This window comes from Triticum aestivum, chromosome 7B (genome assembly GCF_018294505.1).
Source record: "Triticum aestivum cultivar Chinese Spring chromosome 7B, IWGSC CS RefSeq v2.1, whole genome shotgun sequence".
In the NCBI taxonomy this organism is placed as follows: Eukaryota; Viridiplantae; Streptophyta; class Magnoliopsida; order Poales; family Poaceae; genus Triticum; species Triticum aestivum.
In genome coordinates this window covers 96,862,714-96,879,259 of record NC_057813.1, presented here as the reverse complement: position 1 = coordinate 96,879,259, position 16,546 = coordinate 96,862,714, and the positions used below count along the sequence as shown (strand labels likewise).

The window sequence follows — 16,546 nt, the reverse complement described above, 5'->3', positions numbered from 1 at the left end:
CGAGATTTTTCAGAAGCAAACTGGTACATGTTGAAATCGCCCGCAACCATCCACGGGGCCTCAGCTGGCACAGCGATATTGTTCATAGCTTCAAAGAAAAGAGGCCTCTCCCGATTCAGACAGGGAGCATACCCTGATATGAGCACGAAAGCAACATTGGTAGTTGTGGATGAAAAGCTGACAGTAACATGGTACTTGTGTATTGAGACTGGCTGGCCAGTCACCATGGTTGAGTCCCAGGCAACAAGAATGCCCCTCGAGGCACCATCAGAAGGAGAGGCCGCATGATTATAGAGGTTGGCAGTAAGAAAACTGCGTAGCTTGAACTGAGTGAGAACTTGCAGTTTTGTCTCCTGCAAACACACAATGCTAGGGCGGCAAGAGGTTAGAACATCACGAACTAGCGAGCATTTGTCATCATCACCGAGACCACGAACGTTCCAAATAAGAATCTTCATAATATAAGCAAGAGCGTACAACCCATGGAAGAGAAGAGAAAAAACAAATGCATGATCAACAGGAACAAACTACTGATAACATGAAGCCCATAAGAGGGACGAAAGCGGACTCGATACAAACTGACTGATGAACATAACAGCAGCAGCAAGCTAGCTTGGATAGGACCTAACTGCAGAACTAGACTGATCATAGGATAAAAAGTAGAATGATGAACTAACTTAGCATAGAGCAAAGCTGAAACAGGTAGCATTGGAAGGCATTTATAGAAGCATGCACTACACATCAAGAACATTGGAGACGCACTGGCTAGCAAGAGCGGAGTTGCTGGCAGAAGCACTTGCTGGCTCGCGTGCATGGGCTTGGTCCAAGATGACATCGGCGTTGAGGTCACAGTGCAGAGCAATTTGCTTGAGTTTTCCCCTGGTCAGAGGCGCGGGCGTGCTCAACAGCGGCAATTCCAAGAGACCAGCCACCGCCGCCGCCTTGGCCTTCTTGCGTCTCGAGGAAGAAGCACTTGAGCGGCTGCCAGAGGAGCCACCGCTGGAGGCAGAAGCAAAGGCAGCAGCCTTATGCTCGGAGGCGCGCTCCACCGAGCCCAGGCGGATCCCGTCGTACGCAGCGCGGATGCGGGGGCTGCAACGGGGGGACGGAGAAGCAGCCACCGGCGCCTGGACGGGTTGGCCACCGAGGAGAGGAGTTGCCCAACGGAGCCGGAGGGGGGTGCCTCCTGCTCCGCCGGTCCAGATGGAGGCCCCAAGTTGAGGTCGAGAGCCTGCACCTGGGCAGCCGCAGCCAGCCCAAGCGAGGAACCGATGAGTGGCACAGGCGAAGGGAAAAGCTGGAGCGTAGGCGGGGAGCTGTTGAAGTCGCCGGCCTCAGGCTCACGCGGCGGCACACGGCAGCTGCAGAACGCCGTTGCGATGTGGGAGGGGATCGGAGCGCAGCGCAAGCCCCATGCCTGAGATCTGTGGCCGCCACCGGAGACAAGTATCCGATGGGCAGCACCCCAGGTTTTGGACGCGACACATGGGCCGCAGGCCGCGTGCACACCGGCCGCGACGTGAGGATTTGGTGAGCCCGCATGTGATCCTGGCCCGGGGAAAGAGACTCAAAAGGAGGGACGTCACCACCAGCTAGGGATAGCGGAGGCCCAACAGCAGGAAGCAGGCCTGCTGGCACATTGGGCTTGGGCGGGTGCTTGGACTCGATGGTCGGCAGTAGCGGCAGCGTGCGGGCACACAGCCCACCATCCACCACCTTGGGCTAGAATTTGAAAAGCAGGGAGCAACAGCTTTCCCGCGCGAGCAAACCCGCGAGGTAATCAAAGCACGGGAAATAGCCGTCGTCCATCGCCATCGGGTTCACTGGCACGACGCCGGAGGCGGAGCGGCAGTTGCTGAGCTCCAACTGGAAGGAGAAGGTCATCGCCTCTGGGTCGAAGGAGACCGTGGCGCGCGGCTTGCGCACGTCAGCCGCCAAAAGCGAGGAGAGCAGGCAATGACGGCCCTCGTCCTCATGCCCGATCTGCGCCGCCGTGGGGAGGGAGAAAACCGCGCCCTTGGCGAGCTTGGGCTTAAAGGAGATCTTCAGCATCGCCATGCAGTCTCCAACAGAGGCGAGATGCGGGTGCAGAAAGGCCCTGAAAGCCCTGTCCGCCATGCCGAGGCCATCCGCCGCCTGGCCAGGTCCCGCCGCAGATGCCCGAGGATGAGCATGGCCTTGGTGTGGGGGAGCAAATGGACGGAGATAACCGATTTCGCCGTCGACACGGCCAGCAGGACGGGGCGGAGTAGAAGGGGCACCAAGCGAACGAGCGACGTCCCAGACCTCATTGATAACGTCGTCGGCGTAGATGCCGGCGCCATCAATGCGGTGGAACGTCAGGTGGTGCCTTCAGTTTGAAATTGCCAATTTGAATTTGTCGAAATGACTAACAGATCCCACTCCAAATTTTGTGCAGGTTATCATCACATCCATCCATACGTGGTTGATACTACGGCATGTGCATGCTCAGGGGCTTATTTGCACAAGCAACCTGTTTGGATGGTGTGGTTGAGTCGTGTAATCCTTCTACAATGGGTCACGGCTGTTCTGATCCTGTGCTCATGTGAGCCCGGGTGAACAGTAAAATCAGAAGAGAATAAAAGAAATTTTTACCCAAAAAATTGGGATTTGTTGGATATTTTTTTATTTTACTGTTCACCCAAGCTCACATGAGCTTGGGAAAAGAACAGCACTTTCAATGCGGAGGCCCCTTTTCAGGGGTAAGAAGGCGATTCTAGTTTTTCCCCCCCGCAATGGCTAGGATCTAAAACCGTTGATACAATATGCTTGTTGCAACTTGACACCCTACAAAGCTTACCACAAATCTTTGGACCTGTTAAAACAAAAATAAGCTATCGACTGATGATAGGAACTATACGCAGAAGAACTCCTTCAGAGCAAGAAATATAGTACAGTTCAGGCATAGTATGTCGTATGACTTGATTACTAAAGTCAAATAGTACATAATGCTGGTGCATGTAGTGGCTTAAACATTTTTCAACACAACACAGTAGATTACACAACAACCATCCCATATCCTTCTGTGAAATAATGAAACACGGTGCAAGGATTTGAGTTCTCTGGTGACTGGCTTAAGATCGATTGAAGACTAGTGTTGTCATGTGTTGACAGAACTCCAGTAGAGCCACAACTTAGTAGAAGGGCCTGCGCGGACGGCGGAACCTGGGAGCTCTCCTGCATTAGGACAAAAAACAGGAGGGCATTTTAGACAAGAGTGATGATGATGCTCCCGTTATTTCAGAGGCCCAAGGGGCAAGGGTTACTAAGTAAACAAAATTAAACTTACCCATAACCACCATAAGGATTGTAAAACGGTGGAGGATATGGCCTCATGTAGGGGTGGCCGCCATATGGGTTGAATCCTCGGCCCCCTCGGGGCTGCTTCAACCCAGGAACGTTAGTTCGCTTCGGCGCTACCTAATGAGCATACAAGGAAGGTCAGCATACCACATAGGTTATTGCTGAAAACAAGGTAGTCAGTTGCAGTACGAGGGGAGTATGAATTCACAGCTCACCTTGATTTGCCGACCATGAAGCTCTGACTCACTCAGCTTGACAGCTTCCTGAATAGCTTCTGCTTCAACAAATTCAACGTAAGCAAAACCTTTAGGCTGCCCAAACTTGTCGGTCAGGATAGTCACTCGGTTGACGGTTCCGCACGAATTAAAATGCTGCTGCACTTCTTCTGGAGTGCATGCATAGTCAACCTGCAGTTGTGAAAATACGATTACAAAACATAATGAATACACTTACGATGTCACGTAACACATTAAAAAATCAGCTTACAACTAATGAAACACTCAAAATAAACCAACAGTACCAGACTGCATCTCAATTTTAGCAAACTATCAACCTGTGAATTCACTAGAGCTCCATAGTAGTTAGTACTTCTCTTATGTTCTAGAATAGAGATAGATTTTCATCAAACATCCCAAATTTTGACTGGTTATGTCACTCACAATAAGAAACTACTGTTGTTACTTGATTCACTAGATTATGAACACTGGACCTGTGATGCAAGTTAATCAAGCACATCTGCTTTGCGTCTAAGAGCATATAGCCTAACACTCCTCGCACGTATTCCTTACTAGAGACAAATGTACTTCAGTCATAATAATGATGCAAAAGGATTGCGCAAAGCAAACTCTGTTATACAGATGCAAGGACAAATTACTAGGTACATAGATACACAGAACTAACGATGTAAACAGATAAACTTGGAACTGATAGTGGTACTGGTCTACAGCTCAGCCTCATATTAATTTTTCATGAGGAAAAACATTCACGTCTGCAATGTTCTATGGCTTACAGAATACAGTTTGACCTGCATATACTTCTTGCTACACACTAGATCTTAAACAGGATGTAATGGACAAAGGATAACAGATACTCATCCTGCAATGTTTATTTAATATCTAGTCATGTTGACTTCTAAAATAAGTTGCATATCATAGGCTTCTTGCTACATAGACACTGGCTGAAAAGCATATTGACACACATACATGAAAAGTCGAAAAAGGGGACAGCAGTGCTTGCACAGGTCTGCACAATATATGTTACTACTAGAAAAAGTCTGTCATTGGTAGATCAGAGAAAGCGAAAAGCAGGTATATACATCTACATGCTTTCAGACTGACATGCATCCAATGCATGTATGAAATACTAAAACATCGTGACTACAGATATCATTTACTCATATATACGCCCCTAAACACCAGCACTCTAGTTAAATTTTTTACATACACACTTCCTACAGATATTTCAAAAGCAAAAGGAAGCTCTATTGATTATATTTTGCTGAAAGATGACAAAACTGGCAGATGAACAATTAGATTAATTATTAAAACATGATTAATTCCAAGGGGAGAAATGACACATACTACAGAGAATAAAACACCCCAGCAGGCATAACATGAAAAAAAAACATAGCATCCTTCAATAGACACAACATAAAATGTGAGGTCACACTTACATGTCATGCCTATGCACCCCTGCCACTGATTCTCATCTACCGATGGCTATTGATACCATGCCAGATCAGTCCATGTATGAGTCTCAAGCGCCAGGTGGAGTACATGCAGCAGTTCTCTACTGACATTTTCGGGGGCATTTCCTATCACTGTATTTTTTTCTTTTTTTCTCTTCCTTTTTCTATATTCTTTTTCTTTTTACTTTTTCAAATATTTTTTCTTTTTTTTCATGGATTCTTTTTCCTTTTTTTTTCTTGCCCCCTCTAAGCTAACACTAGAACTTGCACTGAGACTCAGCCAGATGCCAAAATTTCGATTTCAAAGACTTGATGATAGCAGACTACCCTGCGGCCAATGTCATTTCTCAATCAATGCACCAGAAAAAAAATACATTGATAAAAATAGAAAATACATAGTGCATTTCAAGTCACTGATAAAATATAATTGTCAATGATACATGTTCAAAGTTATGGCACTATTTAGGGGACTAAGACACATTGCTGATTGGCACTATGACACAATCTATTGAGAATCAAAACAAAAATCATCAAAGTACAGATAGACTGTTCTGTGGAAACATCAATACCTAATCTAAGAGCACCTTAAACAAAATTTGGGCTGGTCAAGCAAATCAAGTAGTTAACTTGAACATCAGCTTTTCCATAAACCATTTCACAAGCATAACAAACATTCTCACATGTAAAAAGAAACATATGTATCAATTTTATCGCATATACCTAGGCGATATCATATCTACTATGAAATGTAGGAGTGCCAACTAAATTTAGACAAACGGAATGAAAACTTACATTTCCAACAAAAACAGAACGAGAATCCATCTCTTCTTTTGCTTCAGATGTGGTCGCATTAGGATCTCCGCCTACAAGGTACAAAGACTCAATGTGTTAAGATATTTGCAAGGAAATTATATTAATACAGAAATTACAGTATAAAACGTGTAACCAAACCTAAAAGAATATGCTCCGAGAGTGATCCGACACAGAAATATGATGTTATTACATTTGAGTATGCTTCGGCAAGCAAAGAGGCAGTAAAACATCATTTTGTAGAAACTTACATAATACAATGGTGTGGAACGGTGCATACAGAGCCTCTAATACTCCCACATTATGCTTTACCACAGCAGAACTACCATTACCCCAAAGAATATTAACATAGAAATTACAGTATAAAGCGTGTAACAGAGCCAAAAAGAATATTCTCCGAGATTGATCCAACCGAGAAATATGATGTTATTACATTTCGGTATTCTTCGGCAAGCAAAGAGGCGGTTACTAAACATCATTCTGCAGAAGCTTAATACAATGGTGCGGAACAGAGCCTCTAATACTCCCATACTATGCTTTACCACAGCAGAACTACCATAACCCCAACTGGTTAAGAGGGTTCTTTTTCTAAAAGGAAATTAAGAGGATTATGAATGCGTGAAGCAACATTATATATACTAACAAAATCGCATATAAGAAGCGATCAAGGGACTAACCAAAAGCAATTAAACCACACCATACAACTTACTACGCTGGTTAACATACCCATACTAATGGGCAACAAGAAAGCAGGCAATCCTAGGGCGTGTTAGGATCCAGCCTTGTGAACGGAAACAGGCCAAAAGCTGGGTAACGAGGCGAACTCGCCGAGGAGGCAAACCATTGGCGAGGCCAGCGCTTGCTCCAGACCTAAACGTTCCACTAGTGTCCCGGATCTGAAATTCCCCAACCACCCTGCCACCGTATGCGGGTCCTAAAGTTGGTACCGACAGGTTCCGTACACGGACACGGCACTGACCTTGCATCTCCTTGGCGACCTTGGCCTGCATCTCGCGGAGGGCGGCGGCCTCCTCCTCCATCTCCTTGAGACGGCGCTTCATCTCGTCGAGCTCGTGCAGCTGGACACGGACAGGGTCAGTGCCGGCGTTAGGGTTTGGGGTCAGGGAGAAAGGGGCCGAGCGAGTCGCGGCGGCGGCGACGGGCGCATCACGAACCTTGGCGGCGTCGTCGCCCCCGGCGCCCATGTCGACGTCCTCGCCGTCGACGGGGATCTCCTGGCCGTACACCTCGTGCTCTTCGTCCTCCATGGCCGCCGCGTTGCTGAGCTAGAAACCGAATCTACTCGCCTCGGCCTAACCTAACGCGAGGGCGATTTGTCTCGGGGACTTTGGGGAATTCGGGATTGGGTTTAGGAACAGCGGGCTTTTTAATGGAGTGGAAGCGTGTCAGAGTCGGACCGGGATTGGGCTGAAGGATCGTTTGCGCTATTTCATTAAGCTCATGGGCCTCGGAACGCTGTTTTAGCCCAAACTTTTGCCAGATATTCGGCTTGCCATCAAAAACAGATTCTCTCTCAAAAAAAATGCCAGATATTCGGCTTGCCAAATTTTGGTTAGCTCTGAACAAAAAACGAACGGTTAGCTTAACCATGAGTTGGATTAAATTAGCAAGAAAATGAATAGGAATGGCTACCATCCAGACACCCCCCTATAGTTCCTTGACTTCTACTAAAATGAAAACAAAACAAAAGGTTTAATGAACGGTCTTTTTTTTAGCCGGGTTTAATGAACAGTCAGTTGCTTTTTGTTTGGGTTGTCGATGTGTCGCCGTGTCGGTGTGTGTGACACGACGTATCTGCAACCAGGCGCGGCACACCGAGCGAGGGAGCACACATGGAGTGCTTGGCCCATAAAGATTAAGCAGACAAGACGTGGGTTAACAAGGTGATGGAGGTCTCGTGCTTTGATGGGGAGGCGAAGCCGAGGGGAAGCAAGCATCCTTGATGTCCATCGACGGATCTAAGGAAACATGGCATGCCCGGGCATGTCGAACCACTAACGGGGCCAATAGCATTTAACAAGCACCCTCCTCATGGACGAGGAGCGAAAATGATAGAAAGAAAGGAGTGCATGGTTGAGTGTGAACTTGTGTAGTACGGGCTACATGGAGCCCATTATTTCAAAAAATTCAAACATGATACTTTCAAGTTTTTCTAACAAAAATCCTGTGAAAACTTGTACTTATTCTTGATGGGTCTGTAAATTTCCGTTCAAAATATTATGATTCGCAAGCTACACAAAAAAAAATCCAGGCTCAACAAAAAGAAATGGCCCATTTCCATAAACGTATTTGTCTTTTTGTCCAGGACATGTATGAAAGTATATTGTTATGATTTTTCCCAACATATTATATATATTAGTATTAAAAAAACCGTGTTTTAAAATCGGTCTCCATGTAGCCGTCCGACGCCCAAAAAGTCATTTTGGTGGACGGGTTGCATTGGAGCCCTATATTTTGAATAGTATCAAAATGGTAATTTAAAGTTTCAGAATATTTCAAAAACATTTCCACATGTTCATATGGATGTATATTACACATGTGCAAATTCTGATGATGAAATAAGAAACCATGTAAGTTACACAAAAATGGTAAAATCATGATTTTGAAAAGATGAACAGTGCATGTATTTTTCACTATTTAGAAATCATGACTTTATCATTTTTGTATAGCTCACATGTTTACTTGTTGGCAGCATCCCCACTTTTTTCAGTGAAAGTTTGAGCTCGGAGGATCCACCCCCGGCGGCAGCATCCCCTTTGGAAGCTGCAGCACACTGAACATGTCTCCTTCAGCATAACTTATCGATGGCCATTTGTCAATGCCAGCCGGAGGGATACGAGATCAGACAAAAACAATTTCAAAGATCAGCAATATGTAGGCTCTGTTAGCTCACTACCCCACATGTTCGTGATCTTGTGAGCTGATGTAATCTACATGTAGTACTCTTCTCTCTATCAATGAAATGATATGCAGGCTTTGCGTATTCACGAAAAAAACCAATCTCAAAGATCAGCAGGCCTTCATCCCAAAGCTTACCACACATATAGGTATAGGGATCTCAACGGAGTAGCTAAACCAATCTCACATGAACCTGTCTTCAGTTGTAACAGTTCAGCTTATAGAAATAGCCAGTGCCCTATAATCTTTGCTCTTCGAAACGCTGATTGGCATGGCTGCGTCCACACGATACGATATACCTGAGCCGATAATACCATTTCCCCCGTTCAAACAAAAAATGCAGCACACTGGGAAACCTGCACTAACAGGGAGTTCCCGATATCTCTGTTATAATTCTCGATGTGAAGTGACAAGCAGAACGTGCCGATTTCTTTTGTCTGGCTGTTCTTTCTTCGTGCATATAATTCTGTTCCAGAATCACAAAGCATGAGATACAAACGCCCATCTCTATGGCTGTTCATATAAGAACCCTACAACTACAGTCTGAAACTGTTATTGTTCTTGCAGGAAGTAAACACAGAGGACAAACACAAAAATGATCACGGAACAGTTCAACAACTCAGTTTAGCAGGTTAAACTTGAGAAAATCAAGCAATTTTGCAGAGAAGAGGCACGAATGCCCAGCTGCTTATAGAAAAAGCTTAAGCGGATCAGGTATGGGAAAACCAAGCCAACACAGATCAACGGAGGAAACATACACACATGACATAGAAAGCAGCACAGGCTACAGCGAAAAGTGATAAGACATGCGCGACTAGCTATAACAGCTGCAAGCCAGAAATCAAGCAGTTCATCTTATCAAACTTAGGAGATCAACAGAGTTTCTTGCCAATTTCACCACAGTAGTTCTGTTCATCACGTCAAACTTGAGGAAATCAGCAGAGTTTCATGACCAATTTCACCACCAAATCCGTTCATCGCGTCAAGTATGAGGAAAATCACCATTAGTTCATGACCAAATTCACCAGCAAAACAGTTCTAAGCAGTTCATCAAGCCAAACTTGAGAGACAATCAACGAAGTTCATGACCAATTTCACCACCAAATTAGTCCAGCACGCCAACCTTAAGGAGATCAGCAAAGTTTCAGCACCACCAGATCAGTTCACCATATGCCAACCTTCAGGAAATCAACAGAGTTTCATGACGAATCTCACCACCAAAGTAAGTTCATCATATGCCAAACTTGAGGAAAATAACAGGTTTTTCATGACCAATTTCACCACCGAAGTAACTTCATCTCATGCCATACTTGGGAAATTAACGGAGTTCGCGACAAATCTCACCACCAGTCGATCAGAAACCACGATCCAAGACGATCGACGAAGCAAAACAGGGCAGAAAGACACCAAACATCACCACATCAACAAGGCGTCTCTCACACTCGCGCCGGCCATCCTCCATGAGCACTACTACTACCACTACTCGTCTCGATCCGTCTACCACGAGCACTACCACTACGACTACTCGACTCGCCTCCCTACTCGATCTTCACCTGGAACACGTCCTTGCGCTCCTCCTCCTTCAGCCTGGGCACGGTCACCCTGAGCACGCCGTTCTTCATCTCGGCCTTGATCTTGTCCATCTTGAACGCGTCGGCGGGCACCTTGATGCGGCGGCTGTACCTCGGCACCGCGGAGTCGTCGTCGCCGTCCCAGGGCTCCTTGTCGCCCTCGCCCTTGATCACCAGGCCGTTCGGCTCGGCCCACACCTTCACGTGCTCCTTCCCCAGCCCCGGCATCGGCACCTTGAGGTACACAGCGTCGTCGTCCACCTTCGACACCCAGCGTCCGAGCCGCGACGCCCCGGCAGTGGAGGAGAGACCGGTCGGAGCGGCAGCTTCCTCCAGCGCAGAAAGCAGGCGGCCGAAGCTGGTGTGCGCGCCGAACTGGTCGAGCACGTCTGGGGAATCAAGAACGAGAAAAGCTGATCAGAACCCCGATTTGGCCCACGAGGTTAACTTGTTAACACGAACGCGAACAAACGTCCCGGGACAGGCGAGGAGGCATACCCTGAGAGAAGCCGGGGACGAAGAAGTCGCGGGCGCGGCGGCGGTCGTCGGAGTCGGTGTCCTCGTACTCGCTGCCGCTCTCGCCGCTGGAGGAGTCGTCGTCCTCGTCGTCGTAGAGGCGGCCCTCCTTGCCCAGGGTGTTGTACGGGCGGCGGGCGGCGGTGACGGCGGCGGGACGGAGCGCGAAGGACACGGGCGCACCCGACTTGGACGGCTTGGCGAGCAGCTTCTCGAGGAGGCTGGGCAGCGCGGCACCCCTGCGAGCGACGGCGGAAGCCATGGTCCCTCTCTCTCTTCTCTCTCTCTCCCTCCCTCTCTCTGTCTCCTCTCTGCTGCGAATTTGGATTCTAGTGGAGTGGGTGAGAAATGGAGGGGGGGGGGGGGGGGGTTGTAAATGGGGAGCGGGAGAGATTTCTTGGGGCAGGGGATGGGGGAAGGGTTTAGAAGGTTCTGGAAAGCACGGTTGGGGCCTCGAGTCTTCCAGAAAGACCGCTGGGGCCTCGAGTCTTCCAGAAAGACCGGGAGACCACAGCTTCGCGATTCGTGCTGGCTGATGTACTCCCTCTCCGTTTCTTTTTAGTCTGCCTATAAGATTTGTTAAAGTCAAACTTTGTTAACTTTGACTAAGTTTATAGAAAAAAAATATCAAGATTCACAATATGAAATCAATCATATTAGATGCATCATGAAATTAATTTTCATACTATATAACTTTAGTATTATAGATGTTGATATTCTTTTTCTATAAAGTCGGTCAAACTTGACTAAGTTTGACTTTGACCAAATCTTATATGCAGACTAACAAAAAGAAAGGAGTACGACCAGGGCGCAAGGGTGGTGATACGTTTTGATCCGTTGAGAGAGGTTTTGATACTCGATGTCCTCTGTGTAACCAACTGGACGAAGATGGTGGGCATCTGTTTGTGAAGGGGAAAGTCTAAAATAAACCTTGAAGTTGTAGATAAAAGCTAAATCAAATCCTGAACTTTGAATCTCAGAAATTGGCACTCTCAATTTGTAATCCCAGTCTATTTTCGACCATAGACCTGTTTGGCACACCTGAAATACTACAATCTCGGCCGGGATAACTAGCTGCTCTCACGGATAAGAATTTGGGCTGGCCCACTATAACAGAACAAGAATTCGTAAAGTTCAAAAATGTTCGCATATTTCTAAAATAGTTCAGGAGTTAAAAGATGTTCCTGTTTTATATTTTTTTTCAAGAATTCAATTCATTTTGTGTTTAAAAAAAATTGGAATGCTGAAATTCTATTCGCATTTTAAACACTTTTTGCTATTTAGAAAAATCATATTTGTCAAAAAAATGTTCAGAATTCCAACAGTTTTTCACATGCTATGAAAAATGTTTCGGATTTTCAGAATTGTGTCACTTTTTTTAATAATGCTTTTGAATTTCCTAAATTATTTTGTAAATAATGTTCTAAAAGATGTTCCAGATTGTTGGTCGCGGACTCGACTGGGCTGGCCCACCAGACATAAAGCGAGTTTTTTTTCCACTTATCACGCGCCATAAAAATTCTTACTTTCTTTTTCTTAACGCGCGACGTAATAATTTCAAAAGAGAAAAAGATGCCGTGGAGTCGAACTTTGGACCCAGCAGGTTTGACCTGATTTCGCTAGCCACTACACCAGAAGACTATGACTTACATAATAAGAGGCCGAAAATATTTAATCAGAAACCAAAGCGTCGAACTTTGAATTTTTTTTAGGGTCAAACAAGTATTGAAAACGTATTTATTTCTGAAATCTTTGAACAATTTATAAAGTGCGTTTTTGAAAATTTCAATTACTTTTAAAAAACCAATAACTTTCAAAAAGAGAACACCTTTTGAAACATAAACATTTTTTAAACCTGAACAAAAATTTAAAGTGCAAACGCTCTTTGAAACATAATTTTTTCTGAAACCTGAACAAAATTTTAAAGTGCAAACTTTTTTTACAATGTAAAAAAATGTTTGCATGTTGTAAAAAAATGTGTCATAACCTTAACAGAATATACGTGACATGTGTTTGAAAAAGTGTATGCAAATTAAAAAATGTTGAACCATGTAAAATCGTGTTTGTGTAGTTTTATAAAATGTTTATTGTCATTAAGAAAATGTAGAACATGTATTTGGGAAAATATTACCATGTAGTCAAAAAAGTCTTGAAAACATTTAACTTAAAAATGTCCATAATGTATTTGAAAACATCAAAAGTTTCAAATATTTAATGTGTGCGTTAAAAATGTACATTGGGTACTGAGAAAAATTAGACATGTGTAAAATGAAAAAAGAAAAGAAAATGTAAAAGAAAAAAACTAAGAAAAAACAAATTAGTGCGCACGCGTGAGCGACTATGCTACTGGGCCAACCCAATTCAGCAAATACCGGCCAAGTCCTCTTAAGGTTTAAAATAGATCAAGATTAGAGAGTTTGGTGTGCTGATTTCAGAAATTGAGAGTTCGGGGTTCGGTTTAGCTTTTGCCTACAAATTCAAGATTTGTTTTGAACTTTTCACGTTTGTGAAATGCAAATTCGTAAAGCATGTGTGGGGAGCTCTTGATTTGGAGGAGAGGAGGTTGGCGCTTGGCAGTGTTGGACCTCGCGAGTCCTATGGCTGCTATGGAGCATTTGTATTTTTTCTGAGAGTACGTCAATGGCGTACCTTATCTTTACTAGTAGAATGCCCGTGCGTTGCCACGGGCTACAATGCATATTATATGAATCCAAAATCGAAGCTCATTTCACTCCCTCATAAGTACGAACATGTTTAGATATCAAATGGAGAGCCAGCATGCTCTCCAAAGTTCAATGTATGAACAGTACGAGCTCTTTACCATATATATATCCTCCCAATGTGCAAGGATGAATCGCAATCCCACAAATAGACAAAAGGCTCGTTAGAATTGATACATATCACGCCAATTCAATTACTAAAGTTCATCTCCAATTTTGGAAGCAAATGGCCAGAAGAGAAATGATGCAATTTTGTCTACTTTGGATTGTTCCCTCTAAAGAAAAATGTTAGTGATCTTTTTCTGAGTGTAGTATCCCGAAAATGAAATATAAGAGCATTTATATCATTGAAGTAATGATCTAAACGCTCTTATATTTCTTTATAGAGGGAGTACTATTTTATTTTCTATGCATTGAATCAACATAAATAAAATTCAACCATTTTATGAATCTGTACATACACACGACCATCAATTGAATCAACATAAAAACTCCAACAACTATACTATCTCCGCCTCCACAATCTAAGATTTTTTTTGCAAGAAATTGTTCAATAAAACAAACATAGCAAATCCACGCATGAGAAAATTAACAAAATTTCCAGCTTAGGTAAACCGAGTAAGTTAAATATAAAAAATGGAGTACATATAGCACGAATGATTTAATTACTACATTGATAAATTAGGAAACTCGTTTGAACTTACAAGTATAGATTTAAAACACATTACTATAGAATTTACTTGCAAACTTTCACCTTTCATGTTACGAGACCAAAGAAGCATCCCAAAAAATAGACCTTGTGCCTCTGCAAGCACTTGCAGTAATGTCGTCTACTGGTCGGAGTTAAAATAGCTTTTCATTAACAATAATTCTTTGTTCCATGATATCCTAAGCCTGCTGCGATTCCTTTCCACAGCTGAATTTAGTCAAACCATCATTGAACAACACAGTTGGTTCAAATAGAGATAGGTTGTGCAAGTGAAGAATGGAACAAATCACTCAGCAATCTAAGGTTCAAATAGAAGACAATTCAGATGCAACCAAATGCCCCAAAATCTTCAATGTACACAAGAATGCCGATAAAAGCCAATTCATCTTGTTGTTCCCTTCATGCTTCGACAATTTCTATGATTCATGTCCATCAGTCTGTAGGGCATTCCCACATGCACCTGTGATGGCAAGCACCAATCAAGAAATGAACAAGCTAACAAAAACTATACTAAGTGGAGGCTATCAAAGTTAAGTTGAAAGAAAGGTCCAATAGTTAAGTGATATTCTCATACTACAAGTTTGGCGATGTCAATTTCAATATCTACATCAAACAAAGCCTTTTAAGAAAAAAAAATCATATCAACAGATTTAAGATGGAGAGAGGATTCTAGATAGTTGGTCTCACTGAAAATAGAGGTGCGGGGTTGTGCATTACACTGATGTGATAGTAAAACAAAGATCGCCAGACAATTTTAACGTAGGGCATGCACTGACACGCCGCTGGTATTGTAGTCCTCCACTCTATGTGTGATTTCAGATTTATATTTGTTTGATAGAAGAAAGATGATAGGAAATACAACCATCATGTTGGGCACTGTTTATGCATTGGAAGGTAATTACTATGGCAAATAAAAGATTCATTTAGGACATGTAAACAAAAAATAAAAATGAACTCCGGCCGTTATCACCCAACTAAAACCATTGGATAATGTACAACTCTATATTTTCAACATACATTGAGTAACAGTAGAGAGAAGATGGCCACATGTCAATTCTCAATGGGAACATCTTAAGAATCGCTTACCCTATAGAAAGAATAGCAGGATGGGACGTTTATGGCTCAAATGGACCGAAGAATACTTTTTACAATCATACAACTCTAGGATTTGATTCGGATGAAGTAGAAATATAGATAAACATATTTTTTTCGAGAACACAAATATAGATAAACATAATCGGTATGAAGGAAACACTGTTATCATTTTTTCACCGACCAATGTACTCATTGAATTCGAGCGACCTGTGAACAGTGCCCAAATCATGATGGTTGTGCAAAATTTCTAGTAACATTACTTCTAACAATAATGAATTAGTAACGTATAAATATATTTTTTCAGTCAGCTTGGAATCGGCAAACCGAGAGAATGTATAGGTTTTTCTTCTTTAGCTTTTTGGCCCAGCATTGTCACAGATTTTTGCCATATTCCCTTTTGAGATCCTCGATTACTACCTTCATGTAAAGCATAACCATCTACATTAGATCTCGACTGTTGAGTTTCTAGGTAGTAGGTATCGTTTCACATAAGCAGGCAAACACAAAGCTCTAAAAGTAACATATCCTTTATTAGTAGCACCAGAATTCTATCATTTATCTATTAAATTCTCAAGGAAATATTTTCTCCTAAAGCCTAATTCATGATAAATATCAGACTGCAAGTATTCATTTGCAGACATAAAGGACATATGCAGTTGACCATGAGGCTCTTGAAGGCAATTCATCGAATAACAGTACTCACAGTTTGGAGAAATGGGGTAAGGTCTTTAGGCTGGTACAGCTGCGCTTGTTGTCCCCATCATCATATCCTTGCGCCATTGTGTGGATCGCTACTGATGTCCCATGACCAGGCCTTCTCAACGGAACAATGCCTGCCGTATCCGATGACCTTTGTCGTATTTATCAGCGCTTGCTTGCCACAATCAACGAAGCCTAATGATCACCTCGTTCGATCAAACTTTTGTAACCCCTGCGTTGGACCATAGCCATGGAAGCAAAGCGACGAGGAGTACCCAACAGTAAGAGAGAAGCACATGATATGTGTGTGCTTGCAAGGTGAAAATATGCGTCGATGTTTAATGTTCTTAGCTTTGTGTGAAGGACAATCAATTTCAGGATGACAACATCCATTTTAAAGCAAATGTTAGTTGGTAGAAATAAACATGCAACGACACTTAACTATTTTACCATTTGTACTTCACAAAAAGTGTTAAGCATAAACTGACAAAAATAC

General features: G+C 43.5%; 2 protein-coding genes across 3 annotated transcripts; both read right to left on the bottom strand.

Annotated features, from left to right (window-relative positions):
• Positions 1-2,910: 2,910 nt before the first annotated feature.
• LOC123157058 (polyadenylate-binding protein 2) lies at positions 2,911-7,251 on the bottom strand. 2 transcript variants are annotated; one of them, XM_044575297.1, is made up of 6 exons: positions 6,997-7,251; positions 6,801-6,900; positions 5,804-5,874; positions 3,540-3,731; positions 3,311-3,441; positions 2,911-3,198 (listed from the first exon to the last, which is right to left on the bottom strand). In XM_044575297.1, the coding sequence occupies exons 1-6, from the start codon at positions 7,087-7,089 to the stop codon at positions 3,156-3,158; spliced, it is 630 nt and encodes a 209-aa protein (XP_044431232.1). In that variant the 5' UTR covers positions 7,090-7,251; the 3' UTR covers positions 2,911-3,155. The 2 variants fall into 2 exon arrangements, with proteins under 2 accessions (XP_044431232.1, XP_044431231.1); XM_044575296.1 differs by having other exon boundaries at positions 6,801-7,197.
• Positions 7,252-10,015: 2,764 nt separating this feature from the next.
• LOC123157119 (26.2 kDa heat shock protein, mitochondrial) lies at positions 10,016-11,175 on the bottom strand. The gene is made up of 2 exons (XM_044575367.1): positions 10,810-11,175; positions 10,016-10,700 (listed from the first exon to the last, which is right to left on the bottom strand). Exons 1-2 carry the CDS (start codon positions 11,087-11,089, stop codon positions 10,279-10,281), a joined length of 702 nt encoding a protein of 233 aa, XP_044431302.1. The 5' UTR covers positions 11,090-11,175; the 3' UTR covers positions 10,016-10,278.
• Between the last annotated feature and the right edge of the window lie 5,371 nt (positions 11,176-16,546).

Bases quoted from the DNA above. Each gene is read 5' to 3' on its own strand.
- LOC123157058 (XM_044575296.1), bottom strand. From the start codon at position 7,089: ATGGAGGACGAAGAGCACGAGGTGTACGGCCAGGAGATCCCCGTCGAC. The intron at 3,732-5,803 runs GTAAGTTTTCAT...TCACAACTGCAG, and splicing joins GTTCTGTTTTTGTTGGAAAT to GTTGACTATGCATGCACTCC. The intron at 3,442-3,539 runs GTGAGCTGTGAA...TATGCTCATTAG, and splicing joins TTCATGGTCGGCAAATCAAG to GTAGCGCCGAAGCGAACTAA.
- LOC123157119 (XM_044575367.1), bottom strand. From the start codon at position 11,089: ATGGCTTCCGCCGTCGCTCGCAGGGGTGCCGCGCTGCCCAGCCTCCTC. The intron at 10,701-10,809 runs GTATGCCTCCTC...TTGATTCCCCAG, and splicing joins CGTCCCCGGCTTCTCTCAGG to ACGTGCTCGACCAGTTCGGC.